The sequence below is a fragment of the Protopterus annectens genome, chromosome 3.part0, assembly GCF_019279795.1.
Source record: "Protopterus annectens isolate FY-2018-M chromosome 3.part0, PAN1.0, whole genome shotgun sequence".
NCBI lineage: Eukaryota > Metazoa > Chordata > Ceratodontiformes > Protopteridae > Protopterus > Protopterus annectens.
Genome location: NC_056731.1, coordinates 1,337,827,747 through 1,337,850,245, shown reverse-complemented (window position 1 = coordinate 1,337,850,245; position 22,499 = coordinate 1,337,827,747). Strand labels below are relative to the sequence as shown.

Genomic DNA, 22,499 nt, shown 5'->3' with positions numbered 1-22,499 from the left:
CTAGCCAAGCCTTCTTGCCCAGCATGGGTAGAAGTTACTGCAGTGTTAACATCTTGAATTTTGGAGCATCCAGGAAAGTATTTAGGATTGACAAGTCCAGTATTGGTCTCCAGGCTTTGTCCTTTCTGGGAACCAGGAAGAGTCTTGAGTAAAATCCTTGTCCCTGTTCTTGCTTTGGTACTCTTTGAATAGCTCCCATGTCCATGAGAGCAGCAATTTCCTTTTGTGCCTCTGTCCATTGGTTTTGTGGCAGGTCGGGCATACCTTTTGATTTTGGAAGGGTGTGAAAGTTGAACCTGTAGCCCTAAAAAACTATATTCAGTACCCATTTGTCCTGTGTAATGTATGTGCCAATTTTGTGCGAAAAGTGCTAGCTTTCCCCCTAGGGGTGCTGTCAAAAGGTAAGTGCTTGGCCTTTTTAGAGGAAAGTCATTGGGACTGTTTCCTATAAGGTTGTGATTTGTTTTCTCCTCCTTTGGGGGCAGAAGCACCCCACTGTTTAGGTCTGTAGGAGCCTTGGGGCTGAGATCTGCCTCTTGGGTGTCTGTATCTGCCTCTTTGTGGCCTCTCTGACACCTGAAAGGACCAATTTTTTGAAGGCCAGTTCCGGTGGTGGTGCTGCAGTAGCGGTCACCTCACAGTTAGACGTTGCCCGTTCGATTCTCAGAGCGTCTTCTGTGTGGTGACATGCGTGAATGGGCGTTCCTTCACTGAAGGTTGTGCATTAGGCCCGGCAAGCCAGTACGTGAAAATATACTGCCAATCATTAGCTGACCATAGTTCCACTCTGGCGATCCCTAACCGGGAAAAGTGAAAGACACAAAAAGTTTCTACTAAACCTAGGTGGTTGAACCTGTAAGAAATCCTTTACTGTCTGCATAGATTTTGCTTTATCCTCCATTTTCTTTAACACCTCTTCTGCCTTAAAAGTATCATGCTGTAATAGAGCATCCAATAATTTTACTTTAACATGTTCAGGTAAACTTTGTTCTTTTAACCAAGCATGCCTTCGAATGACAGAGCCTGTAACTGCAGCTCTGTAAGAAGCCTCTAATGAATCAAAACCATATTGCAGAGTATGTTTTCCCACTTGTTCAGCTGCATGCAATAATTCCTACATTTCCTTATTGTCAGGATTCTCTGAATTTGTAAGCATTTTCTGTTTTAACAAAGACATGAGATACTGTTGATATTCAAGCATGTGAAACTGGCAGTTTAAAGCCCTTACAGCTAAAGTAGCAGAGGTGTATACTTTTTCCCCCATCTATCCAGAGCTCTAGAATCCCAATCAGAAGGAACAGGGTTTTTAGCAGTGGAAGCCTTAACCCCTGTGGGTCCCTGAGAAATTGTTTCAGTGTCAGCAGCAGGGTTCTTATAAAGAAATTTATGAGAGTCAGGGACCCTGTAATACCTGACTGGCTTGACTGGTGCAGGGGGTAAAGAATCAGGAGACAGACTGGATTCAGAGAAAACATCATCAACTATATCAAGCACAAGGGGGATAGCCAAGGGCCTGTGTTGAGGCAATAAAAGAAAATCTCTGAGCCTTTTCTTGGATTCTGAATAATCCTGGCTCTCCCAGTGTAAATGTTCCCTCATGGTGTGCAGAGTTTCCCCAAAAGAGTAGTCCCTCAGGTGGAGAGGCTGAAGGTATAGATTCTTCAGCATCAGAGTCCTCATAGGGAGGAAGAGAATAGCCCTGATCTGAAGAGGAATCATAGGAAATAGAAAAGTGGTCAGAGGAATCATAGTCAGTGTTTTGCCTAGGCCTTTTATCAGGAGGGGGATGGGTACCCCTGATCAAAGTAATTAAGTCTTTGGCCATTTTAAGCATCTGTTTCTTTGGCATGGTTGACTGTCCAGGAGAATGCTGTACTTGTTTCTTTGTCTTTAATGGTGTCTTTGACTGTACTTTAGCTGCTGCAGAGGATTTAATAGTAAGCTGTGAAGGTCTGAAAACACCCTCAGAAGCCGATGCCTGCTCAGTGGCTCCGGACCCATCTGAGGGAATATTTTCCATAGGTCCAATACCATGAGTATCCAGAGGCCTAGTTGTCTCCACGTGGGAGTCAGATATGGCCTGTGGCTCTGAGGTAGCGGGTGTCAGGGGCTGCGAAAGTGCCTCACTGAGAACCGGCGACTGGCCTAGAAAAGGCTTCGTCGTCAGTTTTGGACCTAGGATGCCTGTCCTTTTCCTTGTCTTTGCGTTATTTATGCATTCCGGTCGTCGGTTGTTCCGACGGCATTATATAGTTAAAACCTTCTGCCAAAGTAATGTAATGCAAAATCAAACAGACGTTTAATAGTGCGTTTGTTGAATCTAGCACAAAACTAACAACTAGTAACGTCGTGGTCAGGGCCTAGGCAAGGAATACAGTAAGAATGAAAGTCCTTATGAGGTATTTGCTTCCCACAAGAAATACAATTGTTAACTTTTACTGACATCGGTCTGGAGCAAGAAAAAGTTTCCCCAACGGGGTACTTCGCTTTATTGAAGACTTCAGTTCTGAAACTCTATTTTGAAAATCTCAGGAGTCGGCCGACCGGCACTTGCGAACTGCTTCTGCTTCGAGCACCGCACGGCAAGAAAGACTGAAAAAAATGGCGTCAGTTGCATCTTTTATACTCCTGGCGCACTGACGTCAGGGAAGAAGCGACAGCAACCGACCCCGAACCTAGACTTTGGAACTCGGGCGAACTCTGGGTAGCCTGCCAGCAGGATAACCCAAGTGTAATGACTACAACAGTAAAACATGATGAACATGTGGAAGGAAGAAGTTTTTATTGTTTTTTCTGCAGAAATAGTAAATGGATCTGCAGAAGAGGCCTTGAAGAGAAAACGACGCCGGACCTAGACTTTGGAACTCGGGCCAACTCTGGGTAGCCTGCCAGCAGGATAACCCAAGTGTAATGACTACAACAGTAAAACATGATGAACATGTGGAAGGAAGAAGTTTTTATTGTTTTATCTGCAGACATAGTAAATGGATCTGCAGAAGGGGCCTTGAAGAGAAAATTGGCATCTTCAGAGAGTTTAAAATTTGTCAGGAAACTTTGGTGCAGGGGGTTGGGAACCTGGAGCTTTTGAAGTAGCCAGGATGGCATTCAAAAAAGCAGAATGGACAGGGGGAACAGCAGACGGGTTAGGGAACTCCATTTGCAAGAGGTCATAATACCTTGTTTGGGTCTCGGATACCAGACTGCAGTCCCATTTTAAAAAAACCTTCATTTGGACAATTGTCTCCCCAAAGGTGATGTCTTCTCCAGGGGAATCTGATCCATTTGACTCCTCCTTTGGAGAAACCTAGCCCAGAAGGGAGGCAATTTGACAGATGTAGGTAAGGGACTCATCCCCCTGAAGATTCCTCCTCCTCAGAGGAGATATCAGCTAATGGCCTACTCCTAGAAGTGGAGGCTGAAGGAGCCTGGATGGGGCAGAAGTCTGGCGTAAGGCCACATAGGTGTTAAATAGGCCTTGGGTAAAGGCCTGTAGTTAGGGACTTGATCTGACAGCACAGTCTGATGGGAAGGAATGGTATGTTTAGTCTTTTGTTTCTTCTTTTTGGGACCCTCTGACACAGAGGTGTCTAAAATACGATGAAGAGTAGGAGGACCCGATGTTGGATGACATTAGGACCAGACACTGGATGACACTCTACGATGTCCGACAATGGCTTCTTGGATGACAATATGGGAAGTCCCACATGGGTCTTCAGAGATAATAGGCTGTGGTTCCCCCCGGCACCTATGTCTGACGCCTGCGACTCCCTAGGAGACATGCTGGCAGCCTCCTTAATGGCTTCCCCCCTGGTACTTGTAAGTGGAATGTCTACAGATTCTGACTCGGTCTCTAGGCCTTCATCGGTCTGGAGAGGTACGATCGGAACAGAGGGTGCAGTTGTAGTTTCAGGCCAAAGCTTCTTGGCCTTTTTTGCCGGCAGCTCCTCCGAAGTGCCAGAATTTAGGTCCATGTCTCTAGTTAGACATTTTAGACGCTGATTTTCTAAGTAAAGTTTAAGAGTGGTGAGTCGGCTCCTAAGGGTTTTAGGTACAAAGGCCTTACAGATCTCGCACGTGGTATGGTCGTCATCTGGACCTAGACAGAATAAACAGAGCTTGTGTGAGTCTTTATGAGGAATTTGCCTTCCACGCTGACACTTGCCCTTTCTACCTGACATTAACCCACAACACAGCAGCAAGAAAGTAACAAAACCCCCTATGGGGTACTTATCTGAATACAGACAAGCACGAGATCACTTTTCTAAGACTGCGACGACCAGAGCTGGCAGTCAAACAGGAGGCAGAAAAGTTCTGAGGTAGGTGCTTACTGACGTCCACTTTATACCAGATATCTGTTCATGGCCGACGTACAGTCAGTGATGCAGGTAATCGCACGTACCTTCGCAGTAGCATTTATCTGTAGTAAAATGGCCAGACATACTAACCAACCTGAGGCAAACTTCCCCCATGTAATGGATACACCAGCAGATGAATAGAAAGACATCTTCAAAACAACATCACTCATAAAACCTAACGTATACCACTGAGGCCCTTCACTAAAAGGCCATACCTTTGTCCCTCTGAGTTTTCACTGCAAATCATTCAGCTGCTTCTGACATAAATGCAAACTTAATACTAACATATTCTGGACAACCTACAAGTGAAAACCATACATAGTACCAGACTGTGACAACAAAAGTCCTCTATGTACTAGCTGTATACAAGAGACCACATGTTAGCTCCCAGAAGGAAGTTCAGAATAAAAAAAAAAACTCTTGGGCTTTTAATAAGATACTTGGGTAAAAATCACACAAAGTGGAATGCGTTCCTTCTGAGACTGTATATTACCTCTAATGGAGAAGAAATCACGGAAATAAAATGGTCTTGTTGATGTTTGGCAGGTATAGTGCCTACCCAACAAACCCTATCATATTCAAAAGTGATCCTGTAACGGTCATCTGCTTTCATACATCACCTGCCACCAAAAACAATGCCTACGTTCTCTATATTTCTGATGTCTCATTGACAAGACAATGAAAAACAGTACCCCGCCATAAAATTAAATGAAAATTACAAAGAGCACTTGTGCTGTAAGCCAGTGGTTCTCAACCTTTGTGAGGCCGGGGCCCAGTAAATTCTTTTTTTTTTTTTTTTTTTTTATAAGATAAGGGCCTAGTCCCAACAAATTTAATCATGGATATCTTTCCAAACCAGGAGGATGTCAAATTATCAGCAAAATACTATCTCATACACATGCCAAATATTTATATATGCAAAGTATCCAATTTAATAAAGATAAACATATAAATCTTTCAATTCTAAACACTAGTTCCAACATTAACTAACACTTTGAAAGTAAAAACACAGCACTTTAACAGTTAATTCCACATTAAAGAGATCTGTAATGAATGAAAAGGTTGCTTCTAGCAAACAACTTTATATTTCATTGTTTCATCTACAAATAAAGTGCCTGCTGCCCTTCAAGAATAAATTGCCTATGTTACACATTATAACAATGATAAGCTAGTAATATTGCAATAGGGAAGGGATGGCAAACAGATAATAGGTTCATAGTTGCTAGGTATCTCCACCAAAGGAGGGCAGTCTCAAGACTGCAGCATCCACCCCGTTTAAAAGTACAACACAGTACAGTATCAGCAATTAATCTACATACTGTGGGAGTAGAACCCACAGCCTTCTGCATCAAAAGCAAGTATACTACCTGTTGTGCTACTAAATGCAAAAAGACTTGGTATAAGCAGCACTAGACTTCTCTTCCCCTGAAGCTCTCAGCTCCTTGTAAAATCCACTTGACACTCAACTATATAGTCTAGATCCCTTAACTTTGCAGCACAAGAAATCTGGAAAAAGTTAAAAATTATTGCTTGGGGGGGGGGGGGGGGGGCAAAGGCCCAAAACCAGGGGCACATTTTAAACATTAGTAGAAAAAGAAATGTCACAGCCAGGAATAAAGCCTCTTCATGTCAGTCTATAAGTATCCAAATAAAAAATTCCACAAATACAGCAGCACGGCTCAGGCTGAATAAAACTTTAATATTGACAAAGACACACAAAGTAAGTCAGTAAGCGCTTTCACAAGCTTCATCAGACTGTCATGACAGCAGCAATACGAAAATCAACCCCACCCCGGGCAGCAGCAATAAGAAAATCAACGCGCACACATTTGCTGTATTCACACTGAACTTGGCAGCAATAAAAACATTCAACGCTGTATACGCAACACCTTAATTGGAATGGAACACTTGTTGGCAGCAAAACACACAGAACTCACTGAAAGTACAGGTGTGGCACACCTCATCACGAAGTGCTTTTCATCCAGAAAAAGGAGGTCATTGTACTCATTCCTCATTAGATCCATTATAGAGTACAATGCCCCATTTGGTATGTACCTCACAAGATGTGCAACAGCTGGGAAAGGCCATAGAAATACCTCACTAAAAGAATCACAGGCCTAAAGCAGATGCCCTATGCTGACCGTCTAAAAAAAATTCCAGCTATACTCTATGGCATATCGTCTACTCAGAGGCGAACTCTGCTTAACATACAAGGCTATGTCAAACCCTGAGCTGATGGACATGCTCCACGTAAAGAAATCCCAATCCCTCAAAGCCACAAGCTCCAGGGATCTAAACCTTGTCATCACAATGAACAAAACATGCTGGAGGGATAGGTTCCTGACCCAGAGACTCCCTGTACTCTGGAATAGACTGACCATACATGTCAAGCAGAGGGTCTCCTTGGCCCTCTTCAAAAGGAACCTTGACGACTGGATGGGAGATAGGAAATTCACCCTGGGGATCACATCAGTCGCCCTCCTAGACAGGGGTCCAGGGAAGTAAATACTGTGGGAAGAAATATCTACGGAATTGTTATGGCTAGGGCTTGTATAGGCCGTAGGGCTGATAGTATAGTACCAACCTATGAACCGATAAGAATGTAGGATTTCACCATATCAAAAATACTCTGGAGGAGAGGCAGATGGAATGGATTCCACTGCATCGCAATCCTCAAGCAAACAAGGGTTGCATGTCTTCATATTTAGAAACCTCAGAGTCATCGGACTCCTGGTCATATATAACTGCTGGGGGCAAGTCTCTTTCTTTTGGAAGGGGTAGGCTGGCTTCCCCTAATAAGTAAAATAAAGTCTTCTGCCATTTTAAGCATTTGAGATTAAAGCATGGAAGCAGGTACTTGAGCTTGGGTCATCATTTTTTAAGCACAGTTCATACCCCGGGCCTTAGAAACTCAGTAGTTTTAGAAAGAACTGAAGACACAAAAGAAGTTGTCGGTTTGTGTCGAGTATCGGTAGTGCGAAGAACTTCCTTGGAAGCCAGTGCCTGCTCAGCGGCTTCGGACCCATCCAAGGTAGAGACATCCACAGGACCCTTAGTCAAAGAAGAGTCTTGCAGCATACTGACTGGACTTCTAATGGGTCTCGGTAGTGGCCTGTGAATCCACAGAAGTGGGCATTAGGGGCTGCAAAAGTGCCTCACTGAGGACTGGGGAACTGGCGACTAGCTTAACGGAAGCGTCACTGGCAGTTTTGAACCTGTGCAGTCTGTCTGTCTTTATCCTTATATTTTTTCAGAAGATTGGTGGTCGGATGGCTTAGCAAAGCCATTTTGGAATACGAGATGAAGTGGGAAAATATTTAGCTACAATACGGGCCTGATGACGTATAGTTCTAGTGTTGAACAAAGCACAAACCAGACAGTGAGGGACGTCATGGTCTGGGCCTAAACAGGTGATGCAGTAAGAAAGGAAATCTCTGTGTGGTATTTGCTTTCCACAGGCGAGACAATTGTTAACTTTTTCTGACATCGATTAGAGCAAGAAAAGGGATCCCCAACGGGGTACTTAGCTTTAGAAGACTTCCACTTCAATTCTGAAATGAAAACTCAGGTAGCGGCCAACCGGCACTCGTGCAAACTGCTTCTGCTTCGGGCTCCTCAGCAAGAAAGACTGATGTAGTGGCATCGGCTGCATGATTTTATACCACTGACGACCTAATGTCACTCCTGGAGTGACAGCAACCGACGCAGAAATACTAAGCCTTTGGTATTCGGGCAGATTGAGGGCTATTCCTGGCAGGATAACCCAAGTGTGATGAGTGCAACAGTGAAACAAGAAGGACATCGAGTGCACATATTTCCAGATGCAGCTCTCTGCATCAAGTGCAATTTCTCCTTAAGAACACAGAGAGAGACCAGTCAGTCAGTCAAGGGCTGGTTTCTCTCTCTCTCTCTCCAGATCTCCAATAAGACTCCCCAATGGCACAGCTATAGAGTTGAGATCTCTGCTAAGTGACCAAGCCAAGACCTCCAGCACCCTTCTCTGTCTAACCAGTGCTGTGTGTCCCTGCCCAAGTTGTTGATACACACACATGCTGATTTACATACACACACACCTGGGAAAGGCTGGCACAAATTTACTAGCTATGCCCTCCTCTGCCCAGACAATAAGGTAGTTACCACTGCCACCGGTCACTCCTTATCAGCTGCTTTAGGGCCCTACACAAAGGGTGCCCAATCTTACCCTGTAATATCAATACTAATATAAATGTTAGCTTGACCAACAGCAAGGCTATGAAGAGTGGCCCCCACAGTGTCACGAAATAAATACGCAAGTACTCTCAGAACTTAATTATCTGTACACAGATCAGCCGCAATGCAAGGTTCAAATATATTTAAAAATAAATAGTAAAAGAACAAGACAATACTAAATATATATTCACCGTGACAGAGTTCAAAACCAAAAGAATTTTTTAAAACACTGACGGATAGTCTCAAATAAAAAAAAAAAAAAAAAAAAAAATATATATATATATATATATATATATATATATATATATATATATATATAAACTAAGCTTCACTACATTCCTGACTGTATCCAAGAGAATTACTATACCCTAAGCAACTTATTTAGAGCAAGGCAGATGTGGTGAATGGTTCCTCTTGTTGTCAGGTCCAAGACATAATGCAGAATGCTCTGTCTCACTAACAGACTTTTCAAAATGATATCTAAACTATTACTGCTGGGATAGCTTGCAGAATGACATCATTTCTGGACATCTGACTTCTAGTTCCCAGGCAAATCCTCCATTGCTGAAGCTGGCAGTACTTAGCATCAACCTGTAAAATACTCATACAAGGGTGTTTGCTCAGATCTTTGGCAGATGCTGGAGGTCATTAAACAATAGCTCCTTCATGCTTTCAGATTAGCAATTAGGTCACCCTAAAGACAATATAGAAAGCTTCCTAGTACAGACTTTGTGTCTCCAGCTGCACTGAAACCTGAGACATGGCCTCTTTATGGCCTCTCCTATAAAGTAATTTAATTTCAAATATTTTCTAAGGTTTGCTGGACTGACGTTAACCATCCAGTTTCCTCTGTTAACATATACATTTAAACAGTTACAATAGTACATATACTTTTCTGCACTCTTCCAGTAGGGCACACTGTGGATACATTTTAAGTACAAGCACTTTACAAATACCTTTTTAACATAAACATCTGTACAAAGCAGTTTGATATACACATGACATACAGTTCTAATACATTTGTAAAACAAGCATTTTGTATAAATTAGTTTGATATTCACATGGTGGTGCAGCGGTTAGCGTTGCCACCTCACAGCAAGAGGTTCTCCGGTTCGATCCTCGGCTGGGGTACCTTCTGTGCAGAGTCTGCATGTCCGCCCTGTGGTCATGTGGCTTTCCTCTGGGTGCTCCAGTTTCCTCCCACATCCCAAAGACATGCTGTAGGTGGACTGGACACACTAAACTGGCCCTAGGTGTGAGTGCTTGCATGTGTGTGCCTTCTGTGGAAGGTTGGGCGCCGGGCTGGTAACTCGACACTGTAAAACTCCACTGCCAATCATGAGCGGACAGGTGATCTGCTGTGGCAACCCCTAACCGGGAAAAAGCAGAAAGAAGAAGTAGTAGTAGTTTGATATTCACAAATGACACATAATTATTTACAAAATTCCAGCCAGCTGTGCTGCCAGTACCTCCTTTTGTCACAGCATCCACCTTCCAAGTCAGAGGACTCAGGACTATGAATCAGAAGAGAGGAAGTTGCCTATTTAGAGGGGAGGCAAAGACAGCCACTATGAAACACCCCACCGGTGTACTATGTCCAAAAATACCTCTATGTGTAGCATCCATTCGTAAGGTTCACAAGGTTGTATCCAGGACCTGCTCAGGGAGTCTGTCACAAGGCTGTGTTCTGAAGGAACCTAAACCATGTGAAGAGTTAGCTGATTGTGAATAGACAACTCCCAAGCCTGAAGGGCTTGTCTGTAAAGATAAGGCCTTGTGCCCCCTGTTTGTTGATTAACAGTGCTGTTGTCTGTAAATACCTTTAAAGCACCTTAAAACCAAACAGAATGAAAGTCATGAAGAGCAAGAATAAGCAAAATAATTTATTTTATGCTGGTGTGGTTTGACCTCTGATAAAGAGGCCATATACCCTGAACCCTCAGACTGCTGAAAGAGGTTCCCACCCCAGATCTGAAGAGTCTGGGCAGCTCTTGAGTAGGGGTGGGGATGTGAAAAGGTAAACCAGGATTGAGAGAGATCTGCATAACCCACCAGAGGGTCTCAAGTTTCAGATAAGGAAGTAAGGGGATTGATTATTCAAGAGGATGGCACTGCTGGAGCCAGATTACCTTTAAGTACTACTGGAAATTTCCCAATAAAAAGCTTGGCGAAGGGAAGCACTGAAACAGTAGATGCTGTGAACCCCAGGAATCAAAGAATTTCCCTTGCTGAAATGAGAGAAAGGGGAAGCAGACTGGAAATAGGTTCTGAAAGACAAAACTTTGAGAGAAGGAATAGAAGCCAAAATGGAATGGTTTGGATTCTGCACCCCAGAAATACGCGAGACAGAGATGGAGTCAGACATTACTTCTTGAGACTGATGGTGAAACTCAGACTGTGCCAAAGGAGAATGGTGAAGTGCAGATCCTGTAGAAGCCTGGCCTGAGTGGGATCCTGAAAAAGCAAGTCATCCAGATCGGAGAATATCTGGAATCCCTGTAGCCTGCAAAAGGCTATGACAGGGGCTAGACCTTTGGAGAACACCCTTGTGACACAGAAAGATCAAAGATCAAAGCAGAGAACTGAAAATGAGAGTAAGAAATAAAGAAATGTGAAAACGTCCCAAAACGATGAATGGAAATATGAAGATGAGTGTCCTTTAGGTCTTGTAAGACCAAAAAGGCCTGTAGAAGTGAGAGGAAAAACAAGAGTCTGGAGTGAAAGTATTCAACAGGAGGGAACTTTTTAAAAGGAATTTAGGAAGTAAAGATGTAGAAAATGTCAAGCTTTTGCACTGCTGGAGGCCGAGACTCAGGAGCCAAAGAAGCAGCAGCAAATGTATCCAACAAGGCATCCATCACAGAGGGGGCAGCAGGAGGTTTAGGAGACTCATCTGCAACAAACTATAATACCCATTTTGAATATCAGAGACACTGGCATAATTCCATGTAAAAAGACCAACTACTGTCTCTCCCTCAAAGGGAGTAAGGACTCAAGGAATACTCTTGTTGAGTGCCACAGCATAGGCTAAAAGAGTAGTAATTTGTGAGAAGTAGGCCAAGAATGCAACCCCGGAATGAGTCCTCCTTACCTGAAAAATCAGACTCTAGTCCTTTTAGGTGAAGTAGTAAACCAAGGTTAAAGGAGTGGTAACTTGTGAGATGTAGGCCAAGAATTCCACTCCAGAATCAGGAACAGGCACCCCAAGAGGTGGTTTAAAGGGCATTGAACAAGCCCTGAGTAAAATCTTGCCATTCCCTCTGTGGATCCTTAGCAATGGGAGGAATGTGCATAGTTTTCAGTCAGTTTTTTAGTGGAACATCTATATTTTGACCAGCCTAGGAGGCTTCAAGCCATACCTGGATGCAATGTGGGTAAAGGGGGCATCTTCCCTCACCAGAATCTGGGTAATTCCCTTGGGCACTTGAAGCAATCAGTTGTAGTTCTCCCAACATCTGTTGTAGACATCTGCATTGCCTCAGAAGATGTGGGAGAAACTGGTTCCATGCTGGCCTCCAATAGGATCACAGCAGAGGAAAATGATGTATGCACCAGATGATCTTCAAAGTCTTCACCCACCTCAAGAGATGGACACGTCCAGCACAGTCTGGACAACAGCAGAATTCGATAGACTCTTCTTTTTGAGAGATGGCTGCACCTCAGAGCAGACTAACTCAGCCAAGGTATTCTGGGTCAAAAATTTGGGACATTGGTTCTCAAGATATATAGAAAGAGATGACAAGATGGCTGTGAAACATTTTTGGCACAAAAGCCTGAAAAATGGAACACTGGGTACGGTCATGTGAAGCACCTAAACAAAACAAACACTTCTAGTCACCACCGTTATAGGGACTCTACTTCCCATATTGACATTTTCCCTTCCTAGATGACATCAACCCTCAGTACACAAGTAAAGGGGGAAAAGAAGGATTCCCAAGGAGCCACTTACCTGTAAATGGCTCAGTAGAAACCAGCTCAGAAAAGGGCATTCAGACATTCAAATGTTTTGTTCAGACTGATGGCAAAAATATTCTGAGTATCCAGCATGCGTATATTACCCTTATGCCCTATTCCTGGGAGGGGAGCATATGGCTGACATATGACTCTGGGAGGATGTAAAGGCTTTGGTATACTGGACAGATGTTGGGCTAGCCTTGGCAGGAGATCCCTTCGGTCATGAATTCTACAACAGCAATATGGAAGAACATCACTGGTAATGAAAGGTTGATTGTATTAAATGAAAGCTCCTGTGTCCATCCGATCACTTTTACTTAAGTCTGACTGGCTATGGTGCATTTCTCCAACTCTGGAACACCTGAATCTTATTTCATTAAACAATCCCTACTGCAGGAACTGGCTTTGTTCACAGGCCCCGCTCCCAACATGCACTCAATACAATCAAATCAAAAGTCACAGAAGGTTAAAGAAAAAATATATATTTTTAAACAACAAAACTAGCTGAAAAGTAAACTGATGAATCCTACTTCATGCTACACAAACTACCAGTCTTAGCTGGCTGAGTATATATCTAAAATATGTATATGTACAGCAAAGTAAAACAAAAACAGTTAAGTTAGTTTAAAAACACTATTGAAATGTAAAGCACAAATACTGTATGCAAGTGTACCAGTAAATCATCAACAGGCTCAAGGAGGTCACAGCAATTTTAACTGATGTGGCACAGAGATGCGGAGGACAGTGCTGAACACCCTTACCAATATACTATATTAAGGTACATCACTTTTATTTGCTCTAGACTTCATTTCTGTATTCGTTATGACCCCCCTGGTTTCTTGAAAACAGGATTTTTGTGGGGTTCATTAAATCACTGATGTGTAAAGAAAGAAGGGATAATCAACCCTCGTTAGACCAGACTCCCTTTAATTTAGGTATGGGAACCCAACCTACAATTCATAACTTAGTAGTGTCTCTCTTTTATAGACTACTCTTCATTCATCACACTGACTTAAAAGCTTACAAAATCTTTAACATTTTACAACTAACTGATGTTTAGAAGGATTGGCAAACCCATGTAACACCATGCAAAGTACTCGAAGGCAAAGTTTACAATTTTTCACCACGCTGAAGCAAAATGCAAGTAAAACAACAAAAAATGAAAATACATGTTGGGTTACTATTCCTTCTTACTTTGGCTATAGGGTTTTGTGAACTGTAGTCTTTATTCTCCTGTATGACTAATGGAGGAACAATCCATTCACGTTTATGTCTGCTGTATACCTCCTCTGAAAAGATCCAGGCATCAATTTTGCTCAGTGCAGTTAATTCCTGAGAAAAAAATAAAAATCAAACCATTAGTGAAATTAATCAGGAACATCCTTCTCTCTTCTTCACTGCAGCAGTGATTAGTGCACATTTATCTCCTCTACAGAGTCATCAACTTTGCTAAAAATGCCTGTCTGGATTTGTTGTTGATTTTTCGTGGATAAACTGTGGATGTACCTTTGATGAACCTTGCCTTGAGTCTTTTTTGAAAAATGAAAATGCCATCAGATCACTTAATTTTTTACTTTATCACAATTAAAGTTTTTAATTTTAGTATGGATCTGTGAATTTTCTTTACTGATCCACAAATGTCAAACAGAATGGATAAAAAAACACACACCGTACGGCCACCAATGTGAAATAAACATCTGAAAAACTTTGCCACACTGTCTAAATGAACTGGTTAAGCATATGCTATCCAAATAAAATAAAAAAGCAGAGGAGTAACAGGCAAAAAGTAGCTGCGATGGATGCTGCTATATGCAGATCTCTATAAATGATAGGTACTATGTTAGTATAAAAGAAACACCTCCATTAAAAAAAACAGTTGCAGTTCTTGGTAAGCCATCAACAAATCTTCAAAGATGAAACTATCTTTGGATAAAAGTGGTAGGACAGTTAAAAAATATACATGCATAAGTTCAGAGTAATGGTGAGTGTGGAAGAGAGGTGAAGAAGAGAGTGCAGGCAGGATGGAGTGGGTGGAGAAGAGTCAAGAGTGATTTGTGACAGACAAGTACCAGTAAGAGTGAAAGGGAAGGTCTAACAAGAGGGTAGTGAGACCAGCTAGATTATATGGGTTGGAGACAGTGGCACTGACAAAAAGGCAGGAGTTAGAGCTGGATGTGGCAGAGTTAAAGATGTTAAGATTTGCACTGGGTGTGACAAGGATGGACAGGATTAGGAATAGGTATATTAGAGGGTCAGCCCAGGTTTGGAGATAAAGCCAGAGAGGCATGATTACGTTGGTTTGAACATGTGTTCAGGAGGGATGCGGAGTATATTGGGAAAAAGATGCTAAGGGTGAAGCTACCAGGTAAACAGGAAAAGAGGAAGGCCTAAGATAAGGTTTATGGATGTGGTGAGAGAAGACATGCAGGTGGTTGGTGTGACAGAGCAAGATGCGGAGGACAGGAAGAAATGGAAACAGATGATCCGCTGTGGCAACCCCTAACGGGAGCAGCCAAAAGAAGAAAAAGATGTAGAACTATACAAAGCAATACAGACATGTTACCAGTTTAGCATTCCTGGAAATTAAGTTGTTGTTCTTTTCGGCTTTTCCCGTTTAGGGGTCGCCACAGCGGAACTCCGGTCCGCTAATGATTGGCAGTAGATTTTCACGAACGCCGAGGTGCCAGCTCGACGTCCAACCTTAAACAAAAATGCTTAAACTCTCCCAGAAGGAAGTGGTGGACGTTAATTCATGGTTTTAAATCAGTGTGTGTGTGTGTGTGTGTGTGTGTGTGTGTGTGTGTGTGTGTGTGATATATATATATATATATATATATATATATATATATATATATATATATATATATATATATATATTTAAGAAGGCATTAAGAACCTTCAAATGATTGCAAATATGGGGCTTGAGGAACCGATTATATCACAACTACCTGCAGAAAATAAAAACAATTAATCCTGACAGGAAGTCCCACATAAGCCAAACCTACTAGCAGGACAGTTACTACTTATTAAGAATTTTTTTTTCTTTCCCTGAATGCCCTCATGAGGTAAACATCCGGACACAATCTTGGTGATCTGCATGCTTGCTTTCTTGGAGAACTACTTTCTGCCCAATAATGCACTGTGAAATTGCCTCTCAAAAGAATAATTCACACTAGTTGTTTGTCAGATAACAGTTTCATTTCCTTAAAATGTAAGCAGTGAGAAAATTTCAAGTTTGATAATTTGGTTTTCCATGACTCTCATACATTTGTTTCCTACATACGTGGCACACAAGTGTAAAAAAAAAACAGCTTACACAAAACAACCCTTTACAAAGATTTACAAAGAGGGATTCAGTGCATTTCAGCTGCTGTCTTCATCTTTCCTTCTCTTCTGATACTCTGGCTTATTCTGGGAAAGATTTTCTAGCTTGAAAAAGTCATCTAAATAGCAGTGTTTTAAGTGGTTTAGTTTCCCTCAGTCTACAAAAAGCTCAACAGGTTGGAGGGAAAGAATGCATCTACAAATAACAGCAACATTTTATGATCCCAGGCAGTGTGACAGGTACCCTGCCAAGTGTGCTTTCCTTGGCATGAGAATTTCATTCAGGATTTATTTAGTGGGATTCCCCAGGACACTGGGTCTAGCCTGGTTTGAAGGCATTATAGTGGGTTTTGACTTCCTCTCCCCTTTGGAATTTTGGCTAGTGCTTGAGAAAGTTCAGTTGTGTACACTTACCATAAAAGTAGATGTTCAAGTGTATTCACTGTTGTGGGTTATCCCTGCTGTGGTAGCCCTCTGCCAGCCCGAATACCAGAATCAATGTTTTTTTTGCATTAGCTACTGTTGCCCGTAGACCAACGTCAGGTCGTCAGTGCTATAAAGCAAGGCATCTGATGCCATTACATCAGTTTTTCTTGCCCTAAATAATCAGAAGCCCCAGGAGATAAGGCACAGAAGACTTGGTGGTTAACAACCACCCCAAGAAGATTATGTCTCCCTAATGAAGGAAGATATAAGGGGTAAAGAGAGAGGGAAACCAGGACTGCAACAGTGAATACATTTGAACATCTACATTTATGGTAAGTGTACACAACTGTACTATGTTCTTCATGTTTCACTGTTGCAGTCATCACCTGTGGGAGGATTCCCAAAGCTGAAGAGAGGGGTGGCACAATACTCGACAGACCTAGGCAGGGGTAAGGAGGCCCTGCAGTAATGCAGAGGCAAACCCTGCCCTAGCCTTAGAGAAAAGAGGAAGGTGGTAATGCTTTGTAATGGTATGGACAGAGGTCCAGGTGAGCAGCTTCCAAGATGTCCCTGGTGGGAACTCCTCTGAGGAATGCTGTGGAAGTGGAGGCTGCCCTAGTGGAATGGGTATGAACAGACTTAGGGGGAGGTTTCCTATGAAATCTGTAGCAGAAATGGATACAGTGTGATATCCATTTAGAGATGGTCTGCTTGGAGATGGGCTTCCCCTCTGCCCCCCCTAGGGCAAAACTAACTAGATGTTGGTCCATTTTTCTGAAAGGTTTAGTATGGTCCAGGGAGTATCTGAGCTGTCTGTGCACATTCAGGGAGTGCAGAATTCTTTCCCCCTTATTTTGAGGGTTGGGGAAGAATGTAGGCAGATGCATGACCTGGTTGAGAGTCACATTAGATATCACCTTGGGCATAAAGAAGGGGCTCAATGGGCATCAGTGCCTGAAGCTCAGAAACCCTTCTGGCTGATGCGATGGCTAGTAAACAAGCAGTCTTCCTGGAGAGGAATTTCAGTCCTGCTGAAGCAGCAGGTTTGAAGGGGGGGTAAGGTCAGCTTTCCCAGAACAAAATTAAGATCCCAGGCTGGCGTTGGAGGCCTTCTAGGAGGTCTGATGTTAGAAGCCCCTCTGAGGAACTGATTAATCAAAGGGTGAGAGAACAAGGGCTGGTATGCGTTAAACTGAGCTGAAATGGCTGAAGTGTGGATCTTAACAGAAGAGAAGGAGAGGCCACTATTAAGTAATTCCACTAGATAGTCCAGGATGAGAGGGACAGAAGGTTGGGAGGAAATGGCTCACCCGGACTGACACCAGGAGCAGAATCTTTTCCATTTCCCTGTGTAAGATCTTCTGGTGCTTGGCCTTCTGGCCTCTGTGATAATGTCCAGGACCTGCTTGCTTAGCAGGGCCCTTTCCTTATCTTAGGAGCATCAGCCATGCTGATAGCTTGAGAGTCTGAAAATCTGGGTGCAGCATTTCCCCCCTGCTTGAGTCAAGAGGTTTGGGATCTGGGGAAGCTGCCAGGGAGGATGCGCAGCAAGGGGTACCAGTGTTGTCTGGGTCAATCTAGAGCAATGAGGATGACCCTGGCCCCTCCTCCCTGATCTTGACGAATAACTTTGGAACAAGAGGAAGAGGGGGGGAAAGCGTCCACAAACAGTGAGTTCCAAGGGAAGGTTAAGGTATCCACCTTCCATGCTAGGTGGTGATATTCCCTGGTGCAAAATTTCTTTAGCTGATGGTTGACGTGCGAAGCAAAAAGATCCACCTCTGGATTTCCCTATACTTGAGTGACTTGCCAAAGATCTTTTTGTGGAGCTACCATTTGTGAGGGACCACAATGTGTCTGCTTAAGTGGTCTGCCAGGGTGTTGTTGATGAGGCCGTCAGCCAGAGGTTCATGGCTAGCCTGCACAGGGAGTAGATTGTGTCCCTCCCTGTTTGTTGATGTACCACATTACTGTGGTGTTGTCTGTGTTGACAAGGAGAACCCCTGGGCTGAGATGAGGCTGGAAGGATGTCACAACCTTATGCACTGCAATCATTTCCTTCTGGTTGATGTGCAAGGGAAGGTGTTGGGCATCCCAAAGACCCTGGGTGCACCTGCCTCCTAGGTGGGTGCCCCAACCGATGTCAGAAGTGTCAGTGGTGAGGGTCTGGCCTGTGAGGCGGTGGATGAAGGGGAGACCCTGGCTCATGGCACATGCCTCTGCCACCAGTCCAACTCTGCCCTTATACAGGAGATCAGAGGGAGAGAGGTCTCCAGAGGTTGTGAATGTTGGCACCAAAGGTTCCTTAGGTACCACTGAAGTTTCCTCGTGTGTAGTCTGGCCAGAGGAATCAGAAGGATGCAAGACATCATGTATCCCAAGGCTTACAAGCACTTCCTTGCTGTGAGGTGGCTTTTGGATGCCAGCTGGGTAAAGTAGAGAGACAAGAAGCTCTGCTTCTCTGGGGGTAGGAAGCCATTTGGGATGCTGTGTCCGGCAAAGCTCCCAGGAGGATGATACTCCTGGAAGGAGTCTGCTTTGATTTCCTGTCATTGATGTTGAACCCCAAGGAGGTTAGGAGGGTTTTTATGAAGTGCGAGTCCTGCAGCAGCTTTTCTCTGCTCTCTGCCTGGAGGAGACAGTCATCTAGATAGGGATAAGTCTGAATGATTTGCTGTCTGCAAAATACTATGGCCGGTGCCAAACATTTGGTGAAAACCCTGGGAGCAGTAGATAAGCCATAGTGAAGAGCAGATAAGCCATAGTGAAGAGCAGAGAACTGAAAGTGCTGTGAGTCTGCTCTGAAAGGTAGAAATTTCCTGCAGGACTCCCTTATTGGGATATGGAGGTATGCATCTTTTAGGTCTAGTGTCGCCAACCAGGCATTTTTTTGTCAGCATTGGCAGTAGCTGATGCAGGGTTAGAATTTTAAATTTGGGGACCACCAGGGATGTGTTCAGCATGGACAAATCAAGGATGGGGCACCAATTGTCCTCTTTTCTGGGAACAAGGAAAAGCCTGGAGTAAAAGCCTTTGCCTGCTTGATCTGCGGGTACCAGTTCTACTACCCCCTGGTCTATAAGCATTTGGACCTGCTTTAAAGCCTCTGCCCACTGATTGGGAGGCAAGTCTGGGTACCCTCTGGGAGTTTGTTGAAAGGGAATTTGTATCCCTGGAAAATGATCTTTAAGACCCATTGGTCCTTGGTTACAGACATCCAATTTTCTTTGCAGAGGGACAGACTTCCTCCAAGCTTTTTTTTTTTTGGGGGGGGGGGGCAGCGGGGGAGTTATTGGGAGTTTTTGCTATAGAGGGATGGCTTAGAACTTCCTGCCCTAGGGGCAGATGTGGTCCATTGCTTGGCTCTCTGCTGTCCTTGCTGTAGGGACCTACTGGGCCTGTCCCTGCAGGGCTTAGCTTGCCCCTGTCTGCTGGGAGCTGGAAAGGACCAGTGTTTACAGGGAAAGTTCCTGCTGAATCTAGGAGGTTGAACCTGAAAGAAGTCTAACTGTTTGCATAGATTTTGCTTTGTCTTCCATTTTTTAAGTCTTCCCAAAACAAGCGGTCTTTGTCCAAAGGTGCATCAATTAACTTTGACTTGACATGATCAAGGTTATTCCTTAAAGCATGCATGTCTCCGAATGACAGATCCAGACACTGCTGCCCTGCTAGAGGCTTCTACTGCATTATATACACAGTGTAGAGAGTGCCTAGCCACTTGACAAGTGGAGTGCAGTTAATCTGCTAACACCTTAGAATTGGCACTGTCAGGAAAGGTAGAAATCTTTCGCTTTAATAGTTCCAAAGTGTGCTGTTGATATTTTAACATATGGAATGGACAGTTGGGAGCTCTTATGGCTAAGGTTGCAGAGGTGTATACTTTTTTACTCCATCTGTCCAGAGCTCTGGCATATTTATCAGGAGTAGGGTTCTTTACAGAACTAGCCCTGGCTCCTTTGGGGCCCTGTGTAATGACCTCCGGGTCTGCAGCAGGATTTCTGTACAGGTATTTGTGAGTGTCTGGTACTCTAATACCCATCAGGCTTTCTGGGAGCAGGAGGAAGGGCATCCGGGGCTAAACTGGATTCAAGAAAATCATCATCCACCACTTCTAAAACAGGGTGGATTGGCAAGGAGTCTGTGCTGAGGAAGGACTAGAAATTCTCTTAGCCTTTTCTTGGACCGAGGGAAAAGTACAGTTTTATACCTACCATAAATGTAGATATCCAATAGGTATGCATCTGCAGTCATCACATATGGGTTGTCCTGCCTCAAGCAGCCCTTCGGTCGGCCGGATTCCAAAGTCTGGGTCTGGCCTCGGCTGATGTCGCACTTTCCCCGACGTCAGAGCGTCTGGGGTATAAAAGCATCAGCCGACGCCATTTTCCTCAGTTTTTCTTGCCCCAGATGCCAGGTGCCCTCTATGAAGGCTAAATTTGGAGAAATGCCATAAAATTCCAAACATATGCAAAAATATATATACATATCTATATATATATAAACAAAAAAAGCTCAATGCGTGTGATGCCACAATAAAGGCAAATTGAAATTTAGCGCTTTCTTCCACTTTATTTTAAAAAACGTGAACTTCTTCAGAAAAAGACAAAATGCCCTCCCAAACACTTGTCTTTTATAATGAATTATACAGGATATGATGTCATAACTCATCCATTTAAAAAATGAAGAATTCATTTTAAATATCTTAAAAATAGTTTCAAAAATCAATTGTCTTTGTATTAAATGCAATACTAGGAATAAATATCAATAATGTGTGAAACACAAAAAAATGTATATATATATACACACGGGAATCCTATATGAAAAAACTACACCATACTTACATATAGTTACAATATAATATAATAAATTGATGTTAATTGTGATTGTACACTAAATTGTATGACACTATATATAATATAATATAATAATTACTATCCCAATTCTTAAAAGTGGTATTTAGACTGGCTACCTTTAAATACTACAATACAACTTAAACCAAAGTGGAACAATTTTGAGGACACTTCTAATAGATCCTACCATGAAGTTAGTAACAATAGAATGATGACACAAATTAGTGTCCACCAAAAACCATATTGGTAAATAGTCAATGACATCTCAAATTATACATATAAATATAAATATAAATATGTGTGTATGTATACACACACACTTCATTTGTATAACAAAAAACATTTGATATTAATAACTTCGTTGAGCCCTGGGAATTGATCTGCCCCCAATAATAGTTGCCAAAGGGCTTCCTTCTGTTCTAATCTGTTATTAACATCACCCGTAAATATACCTTTCTCTGTGAAATCCAAGATGAAAAATTCAAACTTTTTAAATTCTCTGCATACTAAAGCATGTCTTGCTAGAGCATTATTTTTATCCTTATTTTTTATGGCCAAAACATGTTCGTATATCCTGCGTTTCAAAACTCGAACAGTTTTGCCTACATAATAACATTCGCAGGACACACAGGAAGCTAAATATACAACATGATCACTATGACAATTAAAATACTTTCGTGCCCAGAAAGTTCTTTTTAAATGCTTCAAAGTGACGAAGGACATATTGCTTATGAATCTACATTGTCTGCAATTAGTGCAGGGGAAGGCACCCTTTTTAGTAGTTACTTCTCTAGCCCTAGATTGTAATGACAAATTTACTTTTTCCAAAATCATTTTGATGTTGTTAACTGTTTTATAAGTAAATTTTGGTCTCATTCCTAGACAACCTACCAGGTCTTTGTTACCCAAAATTATTCTCCAGTTTTTCTCTATGATGTTCTTAATCTCCCATAGTTCATTCACTATAGGTAGTGGGAATGCTGTGTAGAACAAGTTCAAATCTTGCTCATTTTTATTTTTATTTTTGTTAGAAATCTGACTTTCTTGTTGTACTATTCTTGGTTTTTCCACAAGTATGTCAGTGGCTAACAAAATTGGTTTTGCTACACCCTCCCTTAATTTTGTTACTTCTTTTTCCAAGTTTTTGATCCAATTGATGTTGTAACCCCTCACAACAAACATCTTCCTCAAGATTACTAATTCATCTCGGTAGACGTGGTCCTCTGTAGTCAGTCTACTTAGCCTAATCATCCGCCCCTTCACTACACTTTTTCTCATGTGTTGGGGATGAAGGCCATCTTTGTGGAGGTACTGATTTCTAAAACATGATTTCCTATATATCTTACTTGAAATCTTGCCATTAGTATGATTTATATATAAA

At 42.7% G+C, this 22,499-nt stretch overlaps 1 protein-coding gene across 1 annotated transcript in view; it reads right to left on the bottom strand.

The window, feature by feature from the left end:
* Positions 1–22,499, bottom strand: part of LOC122796737 (desmoglein-2-like) — a 1,662,953-nt gene that overhangs the window by 1,107,472 nt on the left and 532,982 nt on the right. The window contains exon 2 of the mRNA XM_044065446.1: positions 13,713–13,850. Within this exon, the coding sequence (XP_043921381.1) occupies positions 13,713–13,850 (138 nt within the window). The remainder of the gene's footprint in view (positions 1–13,712; positions 13,851–22,499) is intronic.